Raw genomic sequence first — 19012 nt, forward strand, 5'->3', positions numbered from 1 at the left:
TAAACAAAAGATCACAGTTTATTCATTACTCTTTTTTACATATATAAGCACTACTGACTATTGCTGTGCATATAAGTAGCCACACCCACACTGGCAAATGTATATACCAAATGACAATAAAATAAATCATATTTTTGAAAAGCACAGAAAGATAATTATGCATTTTTCCCATGTGAATCCTCCTCCATGATGTCACATCAGGTATTCTGTAACAAAGACTGACAAATCTGAGAAAATTTTATAATGTGTTTGAACTCAAGAGTGCCACAAACAATCCACCTATGCTACTGCGCACTAGGGTATCAGTAGAAAGAGCGTTCTTTGTGAACTGGAAATTTGATTGAGCCCAGTAGATGGATGTCCATCAGGCACCTTCAGTCAGTAAGAAGTTGGAGTGGGTTTAAATTTGTCTGAAGGTAGAAGGCTCCATATCCCTTGAGCTATTGCACTGTTTAAATTTTCTCCATTTTTTATTCTCCCTCCTTTAGATAATCCTAGTTTGATATTAGGAGACGTCAAAGAGAGAATATAACAGCTCAAGAACATCACCGAAGGGTTATTACTACTTGACAAGATGCTACAAGGCAGAAGGGATAATATATCTTCTACAATGTCTTTAAGAACTGTTCTGATAGAAAACCTTTTCTCTCAAGCACAAAGTATTGCTGTAAAACATATTTCATTAGTGGGTGGTTTGAGTTGGAGATAGACATATATACCCCATATGATCTTATTTATCCCAGAAGGGTCTATTGCCTGATGGCTGAGCTGTAGATGAATGGATTTGATGGCCTAGACAGTCCCTTTCTGTTCCTAAATTTCCAAGTTCCTAATTTTTCTGTATATAGGAGAATATACTCAAAAGTTATATTAGTCAAGACAAAAAGCAATTATCTCTGTAAACAGTTACAGGATATATATTATGCACATTCTTTCTTCCTTGTGATATACCCTCTCCTGTTAACCAGCCTAGGCATGGGGTGAAATGCTCACCCCAAGGACCAAAATGTTACCTCTAATGTCTCACCTGGTCGATGTGCCTTTGGAACTGCCATGTTCATCACTCGCCCTCCATCCTGAGGTTTGGGGGGGGATGCAGTAAACCTGCAAATCCCCGACTCTGACGGCGTGCTTGAGGTCAGACTGTCTGTGTAGTCATTAGTCCCTGCCGTGAGCTGCTCCGATGATGTGTCTGATATGAAGCATTCTGTAATGGTGAACTTGGCATGTCTCAGCTGCTCTTCCATTTTTGCATGCTCATATGCTCTCGCTAGCTCTTCATATGTTGAGGAGGCACTTTCTGTGGAGACCATGCTGCTTCTTGCTCGATCTAAACATCAGAAATATAAGTAACGGGAGAAAGAAAACATCTGCACAGTTCTTTTTGGAAGAAAAGCTATGAACAAGATAGTATTTCTTAATAAAATTCACAGCCCTTGAAATTATCAAGGTGATTTAAATGAGTCTGCTTCACTATAAATGTCTGCACCATTTTTAGTTTAGTCAGTTACTTGATAATTACAGATAATCTAAAGTGAAGTCTTATTCTGCTAGCATCATTATGAGGCTTAGCATTAAATTCGTCATTTAGAACAAATAACCTTTTAATAGATGAAAAAGGCTACTTTTTTTTTAACAAAAAAAAATCATTTCTCGGTAAGTTAAATGCCTTAAAAATGTTAGAAAGATACAAAACAGATTTAGCAAAATGAGGAACCGCTGCTTTACATTATCTTTTTAATGCACCTCAGAAATATTTCTGTGACGTGATGTCTAGGTGAGAAGATAGTTTTTCTGTACCTGTTTCAATCTTTTTTTTTTTTTTGAGAAAGCCCTGAGGACAAAGGTCAAATATAAAGGCAGCATCTCTCAGACATTGTCTCTGACTGTCTGAGACACCAGGTAAAATACTAGCTCATTTCATATGCAACAAAGGTCTTAAGAAAGCAATACTGCTTGGTAGCTACCAGCCTGCAGTCATGCAGGTGCTTTTCTCAATTCTGCTTAAGCTAATGGGGGCTTCATATTTGACACACAGGCTATTATGACCTACAAGCTGTTCTTTTCTGCTGATGAGCTTCTGAGAATATCAATATTTCTTAAACAAGCACTATTACTGAAGATGTAAATGGCTACTGATACATTAAAAAGCATTCTGGAAATGAATCGTTCATTTTTGTGGGGACAAATCACTGGTCTGTTGCACCCATCGGACTTCCACTTCAGTGGGCTGGAAGAACAGAGGAATTTCAAAAATTCCTTGGGCAGCAGATTATGTTTCATCACAAGATCTGTACAATTTCAGACATTGCTGGTGATGTTCAATAAACAGGCACAATGTAATAGCTAATTCATAAAAATGGGACTCCTATAGCAGCCAGAGGCAACTGTGGTGTTATTGCAAATCTTTATCTTTTTTATTGTATGCTGGGATCCTTGCATCAGTTTTTGTTGTGCACAAAGAACAACACTCCTGTCACTTGTAAATAGGACCATGTGTTATTTAAAATGACAAGTAGTTCTATAATATGCTGTAACTTGCTTAAGATTTTGAGCTGACCAGAACTTAAACAAGACTTTTTTTTTTTTTTTTTTTTCTCCCCCATGGGAAACAGCATTCTGTTTTTCTCATTTGATTTGTAAATCAGACCAAAATAACGTCTTGCCAAATTTCTGATCAACTGCAAACTCCTGGAAGGCTGCAGCTGCCCAGTGCCATAGAGCAGTGTCTGTAAATATGATGGTCATACAAAGGTCCCAGTTTGGTCCATGATGCTCAGGACCTGCAGCTTCCCATATCCCATGCCCTGGGGAGACTATTCCAGGAAGAATCTACTGGAACACCTACTTTAGATTTGATGAAAGTTCATCCAAGCCCAGGATGAACTTCATGAAACCTAGATTAATCAGAAAATTTCTAATGACCTCCAGTTAGAACATTTGAACTTAGTTACAGCTATGAACTGCTGCGATACATTTCTAAGATTAAAAGCTACTGCTTTGTAAACCTGGAATTGTTTTGATAAGAAGTGCTAAATTCTGCCAAATATCAGCTGCCTCAACTAGATTCAGAAATCTGAACTCCTTATTGGAAAAGTGATCAAATGTGCACGTTAGTTCAACTGATTCTCAAACACATAATTTGGCTACATCTACTATAATGTTTATTTAGAAACATCTGAAGTACTTAAATTGACTCTATTCTTTTCCCAGAAACCAAGTGACATAATAGAGCTACATTTTGGCACAAGAAAACCTTTCTTCATTATCATCTAAAGTTTGCTATCCCTCACATAAATCACTGTGTGTTCAAGGGTAGACACAGAGTAGGAAAGTAGCCATGTAAAAACATAGATTATAATGTCTGTTTACAAAATTGCATGTAGTTTGTCTGTTAGACCACACAGCAAATTGAATTCTCTGCCCTCTGCCATGTGCACTGGAAAATACCCTTGGTGACAAAATGTTGGAGCACATGCAAGTGTACATGAAATTTGGAATGTCTACAAAAAGATAACATTTGCTATTTATATCTGTATCTGTATAGATATTAATCCTTAAAGCCTTATAATAATTCTACATGAAGAAATCAGGATGAAGTTTGTCATCTGGCTAGCAGTATCTACTGAGTGTCATTACCCTGTGGAGACAACATAGGGGTCTGCAAGTTTGAGAGGATGAATTGTGAAAAGATGAGAACTCCAACCTATAAATTACTGGATGTGAAGGAAGTCAGATGCTTGTTCCTATAGAGAGGATAAAAACAGTCATACTGGTTTTCATGGTGACAGGCCAGTCACACCATAATGCTTTGTAGCTCTAACACATAGCTTTTTCACTTGACAAACACTTTTCCCCTAAAATCAGGATAGAAGGTAGGCAATTCCTTCTGAGGAGGCCAGAGTAAGCCTGGATTTGCTTCTGTCAGGCATACCTTTGAACAGTATTTTACCTTTCTTCATATTTAACCTCTATTAAGATTTGCTTCATGACTATTCTTCTGCTTAATCATTTACTCATTTATTTGCCTTTTTTTTGGTGTCACTTGTTCAATATAGGGCAGAGGAGGAAGCTTTTTTTTTCAGTTACAATTGCATTTATAATGTGAAGACATCAAGAAGAGCTGAAGACTGCAAGCAGAATATGTATTCAGTGTCTCCACACTTACCACCTAGAGGAATAAAACCTATGCTGTTTCTTGGGAAAATCAGAGTTAGCTGCTGCAGTATTCAGTGATATGAACGGTTTCTGACTTGGACTCGAACTCCAGATTTTTCCCTCTCATTTTTTCCACTTAGAATAATCCCTATGAACATATTAGATAAATGTGAAAAGGAAAATACAAACCTCAATGTAGCTCAAATCTTAAAACCATTCCACCTATGACTCAGGCATATTCTTGGTTGCTAATACTGCCCCTTCCTGGTCAATGCCATTGCATGCAGCAAATTCTATTTTTTCCTTTAGATATAGGAAGTACAGTGCTTCTGTGGCTACAGGAAAAATTACCATCGCATCTTTCAAAGCACTCCAGTATGCGTGTGTGGCAAGAGGAACTACAGGCACAATATTTGTTATCATTAGCACTATATGCATTTGTGGCACCCCTTATAAACAGCCTACAGACAAACACCCTAGGAAGGAAAAAATAATGACACCTGAGCACCAAATGAAGTACATCAAGGACCAAGAAGGTTACTGCAGCTACTGCTGTCCCATTTTCAAAGTGCAACCCTGCAGAGAGCCCCTGTACCTGTGTCCTGCGAGGGGCTGACGCTGTAGCTGTCACTTTCCTTGTCCACTGATCCTGCTGGCCTGGGGGTGGGCAGCCTCCAATCTGTGGTCAGGGTGTGAGCTGATATGGTGGGGTGAGGTCTGTTGAGGGTCCACTGACTAGCGTAGCGGTTGCGAGCTGTGGGTCCGGTTTTGGCACTCCTCCTTGTGGTAGGATCTGTGATGGGTAACAGAGAGGGTCTTTGCCACTAAGCTCTTGAATTGATAAGGAAACAAGCCCTGTCAGAAGGGGGTGGCCACTGAATACATGTTGGTTAAAAAACCCACAAAAAAAAAAAAAGAACAGTGAAAGTGCTGTTCATTATCAAACTGCTAACACTTTTTTGAAATAACCTCTTTCTAATGAAACCATACATTTAAAAAGGGTGCAGCTGAAGAGCTAAGAGTCCCACCAATCTCCCATTGACACATTCATTATCTCTTTACTCCAACATAAGCAGTTCTCCAATACCAAAACCACTCAGAGATGTGAAAGAGCACAAGGCAAGTAGATCTGGTCTGGGATTTCACATCACATCTCAAGTGAAGTCTAAGGTAAATTATCAGTGTAGATGTGCCCTCAGAAACACCCTACACCAGGTACCTGCTCTCAGTTTGTAAAAACATGTGCTCAGAAATGTGGTGATATAATTTCCTATTATGGACATTTCACTAATACTTTTATTATATTACGATATTAATCAGTCACAGATTCCCCATTTTTTTTAACAAGTTGCCAAGAGATGAAACATAACCTGCAATAGTGCCATCAGAGTTTCACTAGGAATAGGTTCATAAAGATTTGACTGTTTTAAAAAAGATAGTAAATAAATACAATTTCTTAAACTTTAAAAATCATCTACTACTTGTTTAAGGTCAGCAATGTTTTATTTTTTGTTATCCTAGAGATAATATGGTGACCAAGGGAGTAAAAGTGAACTATCTGCCAAAACTGACATTCTAAATTTTGTTAATAAATAGTTCTCATGTGAAAGTGAGGCTTGTACTCCCTAACAAAGCAAGTGGAATAGAAAAATCATTATGTGGCAAACAGAAAGTGACTAAATCAGCACTGAAGGATTTCTCTTCGAAGCTTCTGAAAGGATACTACTAACAATAGACAGAAAGGGTATTAGAAATGAAAAATTCAAATCTATTAAAATGTTCTTTGACATTCAAATGGTGAAGCTGTCAGTCTTCCAGGTAAGAGACTTTAGCAGAAGCAGTTTAAAGAAAAAAAAACAATACCCAGATAATGACTCTGAGCATTGCTTCTGCCTCAGCGTTCCCAGTAAGAATTTGTATTCTGCTGCTTCAAAGAAACAAGGTATTTATTTACAAATACCAGCTATGGTCTGATCCTTCTCCTATTTCACATCTTCCTTCTGCAGCAATGGAAAGATATGAACCCAGTGCCATTGATAATTGATCCTCCTGGTAATGAAACACATAGCCGCCTCCCATGGATAACATCCAAAAACGCACTTGGCACGATATGACCAGCCTGTCAATATAAACCACGGCTTGTACCATCTGTGGAAAGTTGGCACGCGGCTGCTGTGTAGCCAGAAGTGAGCCTTATGCCTGCTTCAAGGGAATACATGAAGGACAGAAGGAGAGTGCTTGTGGGGAAACTCTCAGCATGGTGCTGAGGCTGCTTGGTCTGGAGAAGAGAAGGATTGGGGGCATGTCATCAACGTATAAAAATACCTGAAGGGAAGGTGCAATGAGGACAGAGACAGACTCTTTTCAGTGGTGCCCAGTGACAGGACCAGAGGCAACAGGGACAAGGTGAAACATGGGAGCTTCCATCTGAACATCAGGAACACTTTACTGTGAGGAAGTCTGAGTACTGGCACAGGTTGCCCAGAGAAGTGGTGGTGTCTCCATCCTTGGAGATACGCAGAAGTCATCTGGGTATGGCCCTGGGCAACTGGCTCTATCTGACCTTTCTTTAAGCAGAGGGGTCAGACTGGCCAGTGCCCAGAGGTCCCTTCCAACCTCAACTGTTCTCTAATCCTGTGACTCAGTAGGCTTTCGTCAGCAATTTGAAGGAGATGGGACAGCCAGCACACAGAAGGTCAGTGCTCATCCTGATGAGCATGTGCTGAGCAGTAGCTCTGCACCAGCTGTGCTGCGCCTGCATAAGGGACTCTGCAGCACGCGCGCAGCAAGCTTCAGAGCTGCCTGTGTGATGGAAAACAGTGCACATCTGTTGCCTCAGTTGTTAAGGCAGCTCTGCTGTCATATGCTGAAACATAACTGTAGACAGCTGAGGTGAGCAAGGTAAAGGTTCATGGAGCATACCTCTTTTATAAATAAATACAAAAGATCTAGAGAACAACTTAAAAAGTGCTGTAAGGGAATATTTGCCAACCAGTGAGTGTGAGCGCGCTTGCACAGAAGGATCCATAACCTCTGAGCCACCCAGCTGGACACTGCTCCCCGCTTCACAGAGAAAGCTGTGGGTCTAGACAAAATCTCATATCCCAGCCTCTATCAAAGCTATATTAGTGTCTTAAATCCAGAGAACACTACCTTTGACCCAGCCCTGTTCACTGCTGCAATCAGATCTTTATGGCATAATAAAAGTGATGGTGGATTTCTATTTCCAGAGCTGGGCTGGACACTGGTCATATGCTTATATATGAGTTAAATCCAAGTTTAATTTGAAGGAAGTCTCTCCCTGACTTCAGTGAAATGAAGCACATAACTGCGCACAAAAAAGGGATTAGGTATGGAAGGTGCTGGTGCTATAAAATGCTGTGGTATGATATAGGCAGGCAATTTTGGGGTGGTGCCTCCTTCCTTATTAGAAAAGGCAGGGTTGGAGAACAATGGAGAGTCTATTGTTTACTCAGGCAATCTTGATCTGCCAACATGATTATATGATGATATTTTTGCTCTTAGTGAGCAGGCTAGCCAGCATGTACAGGAACTAAAGGAGAGAGACAAGAGCGGTACCAGAAAGAAAAAGAATATCATATCTTGACTCTTCTAATTCAAATGCCATGACTCTCCATAGATGAAAAATGGTGCACTAATCTAGTCCTCAAGAAATAACTAATCATATCTTAAAACTGTCAGAGTTAGAAAAGCAGCAAGGTCAGGACTAGAACAACTATCATTTATAAAGACAGATGGAAATGGAGATGAAATGAATATTTTTCAAATAACCTGCATTCTAGCAACTGAGCTTTCAGCACTTATGTTCACCAAACTCACCAAGTAAACAAATTCTGAAGCGACCAGCGGATAGAAATAATCCAAGAGATTTTAGAAATTGCACACTGCTAGAGAACTATACTTTGGTAATATTCCTAACTCATAAGTATTCCTTTGATGTAGTGATTTTTCTTTTTCATTTACGAAGATATGTAGCACATTATAAGAGAAAGAAGAAGAATGGATTTCAGCAGTATATTAATTTATGATAGCATTTTAATCACTATAAGAATAACTCAGCATGAATATATCTCGGAAAAGTAATTTACTGTAATAACTAAAACTGGAAATACAACTTTTTCAGAAAAGCAATAATGAGAAATGTATTTCTTGCTTGATGAAGAGATAAGGAGGGAAGATATATTTTGAAATACAATAAAGATTGATCACCGAGAAAAAAATATATTAGACACTAAAAGCCGTTAAGTTAATTTACCCAATAAATTCTAAAAATTAAAATCTAGCATGCATTTGGTTTAATGAAAGCCAGGTATGAATTCGTTCAAATTACGCCTACATTTCAGATGCATATGCAATTTTTACCATATTGAATCACTAAATGAAATTGTGTAAGAAATGTTCTCTGCTGACCTAAATAGATTTCTCTCAACTTTCAGATTGAAGAAAAAACCCCATGAGGATGCAAGTGCTGGAGCACAGTATCCATTTTCTTATAGCTTTCTCCTCTGCAGATATCATATTCTCTTATATGCTTACTTGTTCCTGGCCGGGCATCAGAAACATCCACCAGTGGTCCTGTAGCTTGTGACACAGACTGGTAATGTACTGTGTGGGTGACAGTCAGTGACTTCTGCTTAGACGTCTCTCCAAAGTCAGCATCAGTGAGCAGAACCGTTGATCTGTCATCTGTATGTAAAAAAACCCATCAGATAATGAGTAATGAAATTTGGGTTTGCCTTCATAAGAGCTTTACAGAAAGTCCCCAGACTGATTTTCAGCAGGGCACCACCACTGACAGTGGCAGCTCCCTCTTCTCTGCAGGACTGACGATGGCTTTGAAGTGTGTACCACGGCTTGGGACCCCCTGGCTTTAAACTCAAAGTTCATACAAAACTGAAGAATAAGTGTAATTTTCACGTCTGTCTTTGTGATTTCACCCAAGAGGTGTGCAACTGAGACAGACTATTAAGCATCCTTCCAAAAAACCAATTTGTATGTAATTATTTTTGGCCCTAATTCCTTCTTTCCCACCTTTTGAATACTGCCTTCTTCCCCTTCATTTTCAGTGAGCTCAGCTAAACTTTTCAACAACATATTCAATTTATTTATTTTTATTGACATAATTAGTAATGTCCTCAGTGGAATCACCCATGCCTGTCCAAAAGAAGGTTGTTAGGTCATGTTGCTAACTAACCCTTTACCAGTCAGCTTTTTCTCCAGAGACAGAATATCGCAGAATGGATGGCCATGACCCAAGACTGTTCTTAGGGAACTGCTTATTTTCAAGCACATGAGTGCCATAGTGAAGACAATGGCAATATACTTGCAGGGCAACTAAGCATCCTTAAGTCCAGTGTTTTGCTGTCTGGAAGATAAGGGCTATGTCCTACCAGCTCTCTCTGCACCAAAGCTCACTACCATAGGTTTGAAATAAGAAGCTTTGGGGACCTTTATGCGAGTTGTGTAAGTTTCTCTCAACATAGTCAGTCCAGCTGACTATGGGCTTTCCTGCAGCTGCAAAGGTGCGAGGTGAAGTCTGACCTTGGGACAGACTGGAAAAAAGGGTGAGCACTGACCTTTACTGCTGTATGGTTCTGCTGCCTATTGCTTCTCTATGGGGTAGGATATATGCACCAAATTTCTACACAGACTCTGATCCTTGCAGAAAGGGTGCTACACAGCAGCTATTTTTTTTTCCCCACAGTTATGAACTCTGTATTGTATTTCTTTTGCTCCAAAGAGGAATCTGGTCCATTTGATCATGGAAGGTTTTACAGCAATAAATCTTCCACTGACTTTGTGCGTGCAGAACAACTATTTGCATGCTATCAGACTTGCTTTTGCATTCTTTACAGTCTTTTTATCCATTCATAACAGTAATAAAAGCCACAAGAAGTTCCTGCTGTGCTATGCTATATAGCTTTGTAATGTATTTCTAAGGGGACTGGCAGCAGTGGGGCTTCCATGCATTTACTAGTCAGCAGAGGTTGATCCGCCTATTCTAACCATTCCTGGTTTTTGGGGTTTTTTAACTTGACAAGACACCATTAAGGAGAACAGTTCTGCACAATAACATAACTATCATTTTTTACCCAAAGAAGGCCATAAATAGAATGAGCATTATGAAATCAAATTACTCTGTCTCTGGCAAAAGATGAGCTCTTATTCAGGTTGGGAATAAAGCCTCCTGGCAGTAAACTATGTCAAAGACTGCCAAAGTGCCTGCTTATTCTGAGTGCTGTGTGGAGAGCTGGCTATTACCAAGGCACTGATCACATTGCTACAGTTAAGGCACTAATGGTATTTCCACTATAACCCCCTATTGCTCAGCAACTGTAACTCAAAAATAAAAACTGACTTTAGGATGAAGCCTGGCACAAAAGACTGCATCACAGAGGCAATCTTTGGGAAGCTCAAATCAGGGTTTTAAAACGTTTGTATTTCAGGTGAAGCATAGATCTCCTTTTCAAATCTGTAGCATAAACTGTGAAATGTCCCCTGAGGCCACCTCTCCATGCCAGACTGGCAGCAAGTGTGACAGGGTGCTGGGCTAAACCAGCTTGTCCCTCCCCAGTGGGGGCATGGACAGGAGATGTAGAGATGCTGCTCCCAGATTACGAAGCTTTCCTCTCCAACCACACTATCTCTGGGATGCTGTTACGTTCTTGGCCATCACAGGTTTCTTCTACACAGATTTTGATCAAAAAAAGTTAGAAATCTAACAAGATCGGTCATTCTGCAGGGGCTTGCCACAGCATGTACCCATACAGTCACAAGATCAGGTTGTATTTTTATTCTGTTGAGATTTCAGACATCTTGTGTTTAAATTATGTGGAAAAAACCCCAACACCAAACAATTCTATTTTTCATGACAGTTCAGCTATGTGCCAGACACATGAGAAATCTTGTTTTCTGTTGTATGAAACAGTTTAGATTTGAATTTTGCATAGATACACAAAAGCTAAAAACTGATCAAAATGTTGAAATATCATTTGCTATGAACAGGTGGATACAATATGCAACATGTAAGTTTTAGAAATTGGCTGCTGAAAATCTTTAAATACTGATATTGTAGTTTCAGAATTTCATTTTCCTTGTAAGTAATGCCAGTGATCCAACTGCCTAGTCAAAGCCAAAAGATAAATCAAAAAGAAAATCATAAAACTGCCAGTCGTCATTTACATTTTCTTCAAGCAGCTTTTCCACCAGCTTCATTTCCCTAATGTCCTGCATTATTTTAAATACTGTACTGAGATTACTTAAAATGGAAAATGATTCAAAGGGGGAAGAAAAAATCAGTTCAGTTTTCAAATGTGGCAAATTACTTTGTAGCTCTTTTTTCTTGATCTGTGCAGTGGGGAAAAGGTGTGGGGTAAAGGAAGTCCACCTAAAGTGCCTGTTACATTAACCAGTAGAAACAAGCCCAACAAGGATTTACCAATGGTCTCCATCGTGTCCCTCTCCTCAATGAGAAGCTGTGCTCTGGGAATGTCTATGTGCATCCTCAGTGTCTGCTGCTGCTTATTAAGTGTATCTGATGTCCTAGTGTTCTTGCTAAAAGCAAAAGAGAAGTAAACACATTAACATTCAGCCTAAATGAAAAGATACTTGCAAACTTCATCATTTAAAATCTGTCCAGCTCAAACAAAAAATAATATAAACATAATCAGCAAAAATACTCATACATCTTATTTTCCTCTCTTCAGAACAAGTGCATGGTATTAATTTATTGCACATGATGAGCAGTTAGATGAATGCACATTGTTGAGGGATCTGGTCTATTCTTTATCAGGAGGAATCTCCTGAAAAGTTCGTATAATTTTCTTCAAGCGTCATCATATAACGAAATTAGTAAAAGCACTTTGCAAGACGGACCTTTTCTTTCATTCCTCATGAATATGAGTAAAGAAACACACAGCTGATCAAACAGGTTGGTAGGAAAATGATGTCTTGAGTACTTTCCAATTATTTTTTTACCTTTTCATTATCTTTCATTAGATAAATTCCAACTATCATGAGAATTGATAAATGAAAAAGCAAATTAATAACTAGGGATTCCATTAATAAATTGCCTAATATAAATAAAGGTTTTAGTCCCATTGGTGTTCCAAGACTAAGATTGCAAATCTTGTTTACATTCATGGATTATTTCTAATTGATTGATGCAATATTCTAAAAAAGAACATAAACCAATTATTCTATCATCATGCAAATTGAAACAATTTCATTTTGAAGTTTGTGTACCAGAAAATGACTTCTTAAATGAGCTGTCTACTGAAAGTAAATGAAAATGGATAGTAAAACTGAGTGCTACAATAATTTATAGTACAGAACTTGTCCTAAGAGACCTTCAGACTGCGCTAAAAACCCAGGAACTTTTTGGCCTTTACATGTAATTACTCTTTGGAGGAGAGGAAATATTTGCAAATACTTTGTTACATGGGGAGACTGAAGAAAGTTAAGACAAATCAGCCAGCATTGTGATCCAAAGCGCTTACACTTCAAAGAGCTTTAAAATCACAGAATCACAGAATCCTCTAGGTTGGAAAGGATCTTGAAGATCATCTAGTCCAACCGTTAACCTAGCACTGACAGTTCCCAACTACACCATATCCCTCAGCGCTATGTCGACCCTACTCTTAAACACCTCCAGGGATGGGGACTCCACCACCTCCCTGGGCAGCCCATTCCAAGGCCTAACAACCTGTTCTGTAAAGAAATACTTCCTAATATCCAGTCTAAACCTTCCCTGGCACAATTTGAGGCCATTCCCTCTTGTCTTATCGCTCATTACTTGGTTAAAGAGACTCATCCCCAGCTCTCTGCAACCTCCTTTCAGGTAGTTGCAGAGGGCAATGCGTTCCAAATGGAGGTTCATTTTGTAGTGTAAAATAGCTGTAGATCACTCAGTTTAACTCTGTTTTGGTAGTGAATTATTGTTGTTAATGGAATCAGAAGAGGACTGTTAAGCTGCTTGGTGATAAGCTCTCTTATTCCCCGAGTGCGGGCCTCTACATAGGAAATTAATGCATGTGTGATGAGCCCACATCTCTAGAGAATTTGCCTTAGCTTCCTGCTATGTCTCCATGTGAGCAAGATGTAACTATTGCAGGTTTGGAGGTACTCCTAGATTCCTTTTTAGGAGGAGTTTCCTTGCCACGTGGTCAGTAATTCTGCTCCAAATCCAAGAGTGAGATCTGCAAGGCACACAGGTACACCTCTCTGGCTGATTCTCACCTGTCTTTTCCTGCTCTTGTAGTCCCCAGTATTAACACTATCTATGCATCTCAAACTTTAACGTCTCTCTGTACCTGGTGGTTAGGTGGTACTCTTGCTATCATGTAAGATGGATAGCTGAAATGCTTGCAAACATCCTACAACTGGTGTCTTATTTAATCATTATGGAAGCAAAATATCAGGAGAGCTACCCAACGGCTGCCAGGCTTTTCTCCATATATAATCAGTGGAGAACAGTAGTCACATTAAGCACGTAAATTTTCAAAGACATTTAGGACTCTAAAATGCAGATAAATTCCACACTGACATTTTCAAAGTCTCTGCGAAGTCTCTGCAATGATTAGATGCCAATCTCCTATTGGTTTCCACTCAAGTTGCTGAAATGCTAAGAGAATCAGAGACTAATGTATTATCTGCATGCCAAATATGCTTGAATACATGCCCTTGAAAAGTAAGAGTACTTTGGGTTTGTCCAAGATCATAGAGCAAACCTGTGATCAGGTAGGAAACTGAATTTCTGAGGTCCAATTTCAATTAACAATCAATAATCCCATAGTTATAGGGTACATGCAATCAGATACATATAGAATCTGTGCAATACGTAATTGAGTCTAATAAATGCATCATTGCACCCCTCCTTTGCTCACCAGGGACGCAGGAGACAAAGGGATCAAATCAGACATCCTCCTCAAAGAATGCAGTCCCCAGAATCCCAGTGAGAGCTAGAAGCTCTTCTGCAGTATGAACGCTCTATAACCCTATTATTGCAAATCACTCAACTGCACGGAAAATATTGTTTGGACCCCAGGGAACAGGAGGACAGTTCCCCAGGTTTACAGTTATATTGCTCACTTGCTAAGAGGGAATTCTGAATCCCATTCTTGGCTCCAGGGATAGCTTCATGCAAAATACGTGGAAGGTCCTTCAAGCCAGAACAAGAACTCAGGCCTCTCCATATTCAGGAAAATTCTCTACTATGCTCGAGTTATGCCTCATTTTGCATGATCTCTCTTCTTCTCCTTACTGGTCTAATTAATTCTCCTGTATGCAGCAGCACAGTGACATGGTGTGTCCAAACGCAGAACAGGCAATCGGCAGTATCAAGAGGGTTGTTGCCTATTAGCATGCTATCTCTTTCTGGCTCATGGTATTTTGAATCATTTTCTGCAGACCACAATAGCTCAACTTTCAGGTTATAGAAACCTAAAGTGCCAACAGCAATTAAGTGCCTCAAGGACTTGGCAGCGAGACAAAGATTTTTAGAATTCCAATTTTGAAGTTTGGTGCCCAAGTATTTTCTAACCTAGGAAAATTCAGTCATTGAAGTGTTATAACAGTCTGGTGGATGACAAGTCCAATGATTAATTCTTTAAAGGGAGGAAACACATCTACCTATATTTTCTCTAACCTACAGATATAAAATCCCCAAACTTAAACATGAGCTATGGCTGTTCTTTACCTGTCAGACCTTGTAAGGATCTGTGTATAATACAATTCATTCCCTCTGGTTCAATGAATCTCTGAGCTCCAAATTGCTAGAGACTGGAAGCCTGTCTGAGAAACAAGTATGTATTTGCTGTAGTCTTTTACTCTACCCAGGTGTCTGCTTTTGGCCACGATGAAAGACAGATACTTGGGTATGTGGGCCTTTGAGTCTGACTGAGTACAACTTTTATGTACAGTCTGTGGATAAATAGGCCTTTTTCCAGAGCAAGTACAGTGTATAATATATTTTGAAAGAGTGTGCATAGTTAAAAGATCATTCTGGATCTTTAATAAAAAAGTACTTACTTGAGTGACTGTCTGTATGCACAGAAGAGGGTTAAACCTAACAAGCTAGTTATGTAAAGGGATTAAATACAGTGCTCTGTAAACCCGAAGTCATTCTGGGTCCTTGGCAGAGAGTCAGGCCACCTCACAGTTTCCTGATGTCTCAGCTGATTGTTGTAAAAACATATGGAAAACTAAATCTTTTAAGTAATCAGCCTGACAGAGGAATATTTGGGGAGAAAAGATCCCTCACTTTGTGTTCAAAATTAGAAAACTCAGTCAATTGCTATATTGATCCACAGTGAACTGTTACAAAGAAGTTGCCTGGATTGATGCTTTCACCCAAAAGAAACATAAAAAGCTGTGATTGTACAGCAGCAGGAATTTTTATCTGTGAGTTTAAGGTATCAGCAACAAGTTGTGCAGCTCCCATTAAAATGCTAACTGCTGTGGCTTACCCTGGTCCACAGACATTTGACTTACACAGACAAAGCCAGTGACTTTCAAAGCAAAGACTAAAGCTCCATTCTTAATCCGCTTTACACACGCTCATAAAAACCTCCTCAAAGGGAAAGATACACAAAGCTCTCTCTATCCCTCACTCCTTCCTACCAAGAAGGGAACCATCTTTTCTGCTCTTGGTCCAATACTTAAACAGCAAGGCACAACCCACAGGATACCTTCTTTCTTGACATTTGTATCATAACAGATTTTGGTGAAATTTAAAAGATATAAAATATCAGGAGCTTTATAATATGTGACTATTGCTTTGGAGAGGGCTTATTATCCTTTGATAATTAACATGCTAAATCTTCAGGAACATCTAGTGATGGTGGGTAGCTCAGGTTTCATTTGGAGGTATTTCACAGATTTATCATAAATGACAGAACATTTAGCCTGTAGAAAGCAGGCTCCCCAAAACAGCATCACTTTGAGACCTTCAAGTCATGACATGTCAGCAAATGTAGGCCTATATCCCTTACTTCCTCTAAAGTCCTGTTTTAATAGTCATTTGCCTTTGTTCACAGTTTTAGAAAAGAAATACAAGCTATTACTATTTAATAAAAAACTGATTATTTGCTAATAAATGAGATGGGAGAAAATGACTTAATCATATTTCGATGCTGGTGAAAGGAAAAGCAAAAAGAAACTGGTGGCAGATCAGTTACCTAGAAAAACAGCTCTGAACTAAAGGCTGGGAAGGGACCCAGCTGCTCTCTGAGTACATCAGGCAGGGAGGGCAAAAGAAGTACTTTAATTTGAAGGTCGACATTGGCAGAGGTAAAAATGGGTCAAAACTGGGCACTTCTGTAGGCAGTTTGGTAAAGTTATGTAAACATCAGAGGAGTGAGACACTGAAATGGCCTTGAAGAGGTGGTGACAAGACTAGTGAAGCTAACTGGGGTTAAGGCAGAGGTTTACCAGTTTTGCAGAGGTGTTATGTGTGGTTGTCACTGGGACTGAGTATCTTCATCCAGAAGATTCAGCCAGTCTGTGCTGGGATTCTTTAGGGAACAGACTTGCTGTGTATGCTCATCTGTGCTTTTTCTGCAACACTGAAAAATATCAGAGTGTATCTTCCTGAAGTTGCTTAAACCTGCAATCTGCTGCTAGCAGGGGTTTCTAACTGGCAGATAGCAAGGGTATGACCTGACCTGAATGACCAGTCTTGTTAACATCAGTGGGACTATTCAGATGTATTTGCAGACCGATGGCATAGAGCTGAGTTTACACTAAAACCATCTGTCACAATGTCTTTTGGTAAATATATTCCTACAATAGCAGGTGAAGTTTATCATGGGTGAGAAAGTTTAGAGCATGGTTCATTTGGTAAAATATCTATGACATTCTCAAATTTGTTGCTTAAAAATAAAAAGATTTTCTCACAAACCAAACCCCATTTGAACTTAAAAATAATTCCTGGTGGTCCCATTTTCAAATATATGGATCAGTTTTGAAGTTCAATATTTTCCCCAGACAAAAGAATAAACATTGAAGATATGAAATTTCCATCTTTGAAAGAATTGTGGTTCCAGAATAGTCATTCTGTTGCCATTCAACAACTGAATTAGATTTCTGGATCCTGAGCTGATGGAACAGAACTAAAAAATAATAAATGGATTTACCTGCTCTTCTATACCTTCGGGTATAAGCAGCTAGCAATAGTGAATTACATAAATATAACTGTAAAGTTTAGAGATATTCACATCCAGACACTTACTGCCTTCAATCAGATGATCTCTGAAGAGCAACTACTTTGGTACATATTACGAAAATGTTTTTCTGAACAGGAAAAGTGTCCAAAAGGACCTACATAGCTTCTATAATTTAATCTACTCACACAAGAGTTCTCAGTTTTTTACCATTGTATTCCCTCACAGATACTGTCCACAAATTCTTTTTTCTCCCATTTCTAACCAGCAATTTCTCCTAGATCCTAACAAACAATCAAATGGTGTGTTTTGAAAAGGGATTTAGAAATAGAAGGTTTACTTCTCTGTTTGTACCTATAATAATTTTAAAATATGATGCCATAGTTGACAGATATTTTTCAATTTAAAAACATTAAATCTATTCTTACCTCATAAGCATTTCAGCCAAACTCTTTGCATCTAGAAGAAAATAGAAGAAATGTCATCACAAATGAAAATCTATTTGATAGATGGATTATTAGGAAGTGATTTGAATCAGTCATGTGTAGGACCACTCTTGTTTCTCAGATCAGTGCCAAGAATAAAATAATCTCCAAAAGTCCTTTCTTTTGCTGGAACTGCATTTCTGCCCCAGACAGACCTGTTTAGTTCATCAATAGCACCAAAGATGCTTAGAGAAGTACAGCTACCATTGGCTTAACTAGAAAAAAATACAGAAACTTATTGGAAGTAGGAACAGTTTAACAAATAAAAGGGATCTCTGTTCCTTCATGCTGCGGTTAGCAAGTGAACAGGTGAGGAAGGAAGAAAAGGCAAGAAGACAGAAATGTTGACACGCATCTCTGGGCTGGAGCCAAACCCAAGCTGGATGAGCAGTTGCCAACCTGCCATTTCCAAACCAGACCTGACTGCATGGAGGTCTGAGAAAGGGAGGTCTCCAGGGAGTCAACTTGTTTGGTTGCTCTCAAATATGGATGTTTTTCCACTAGCAATAATTCAGAATTACTACTGGGTCTTCAGAGGACAGTCAGTACACAAAACAGGAGGTGGTTTATTCCCACATGGATCAGCCCTGCAAAATGAGGTGCTGCTGAAGGAGAAATATTCCTTCTGTTGTTGTCATTGCTGTTATTATTAGTATAAAATCCTTTGGGGATATAATTATTCAGGTACTTATCAGATCAAGAGACACAGCTGAGGGTTGGTTCACCTGGTGTTCTTAAGGTAGCTTTCTGTAAAACTTTATCAACGTAATATAATAATTTCTGTAGTATTATTCAGCAAAAACAGACAGCTATGCTTTGCTCTCCTGCAGTCTGCTGCTAAACAAACTCACTTAAAAATGCTGACTCCAGAGTCCTTAAGTATATCACACAGCAACAAAGCAGCCTTTTGTGCAACCAAGTGAAGCAAATCTGAGAAGAAAACAATTCCAAGTTCTCAGTCTTCAAGCAATTCTCCTATTATGTGAAACTTTAAATTTCTTCTTTTATCTGCTGCTTGTAAATCTACCAGCACCTGCCAAGACATTTACTGAATTTGTCTTTGTTTTCTCCATCTCACCTTTTTTATTCGTTAATCACTTCATGGGTCTCCTACACCTACAACGATTTCCTTCTTGTGGTCTTATTAAATATCCTGCCTTTAAATTCAGAGGATGCAGGCAGAAACAA

General features: G+C 39.1%; 1 protein-coding gene across 2 annotated transcripts in view; it reads right to left on the reverse strand.

Annotated features, from left to right (window-relative positions):
- DSCAM (DS cell adhesion molecule) overlaps window positions 1-19012 on the reverse strand; it is a 476473-nt gene that overhangs the window by 21835 nt on the left and 435626 nt on the right. The window contains exons 28-32 of one of the 2 annotated variants that reach the window (XM_074858375.1): window positions 17768-17798; window positions 11618-11733; window positions 8716-8865; window positions 4754-4951; window positions 1028-1330 (exon numbers count right to left, since the gene is read on the reverse strand). In XM_074858375.1, the coding sequence (XP_074714476.1) occupies window positions 1028-1330; window positions 4754-4951; window positions 8716-8865; window positions 11618-11733; window positions 17768-17798 (798 nt within the window). Of the gene's footprint in view, window positions 1-1027; window positions 1331-4753; window positions 4952-8715; window positions 8866-11617; window positions 11734-16608; window positions 16743-17767; window positions 17799-19012 lie in introns of those variants that run through there. The other variant, XR_012627493.1, reaches the window with a different exon arrangement.

Source organism: Strix uralensis, chromosome 2 (genome assembly GCF_047716275.1).
Source record: "Strix uralensis isolate ZFMK-TIS-50842 chromosome 2, bStrUra1, whole genome shotgun sequence".
NCBI classification, from domain to species: domain Eukaryota; kingdom Metazoa; phylum Chordata; class Aves; order Strigiformes; family Strigidae; genus Strix; species Strix uralensis.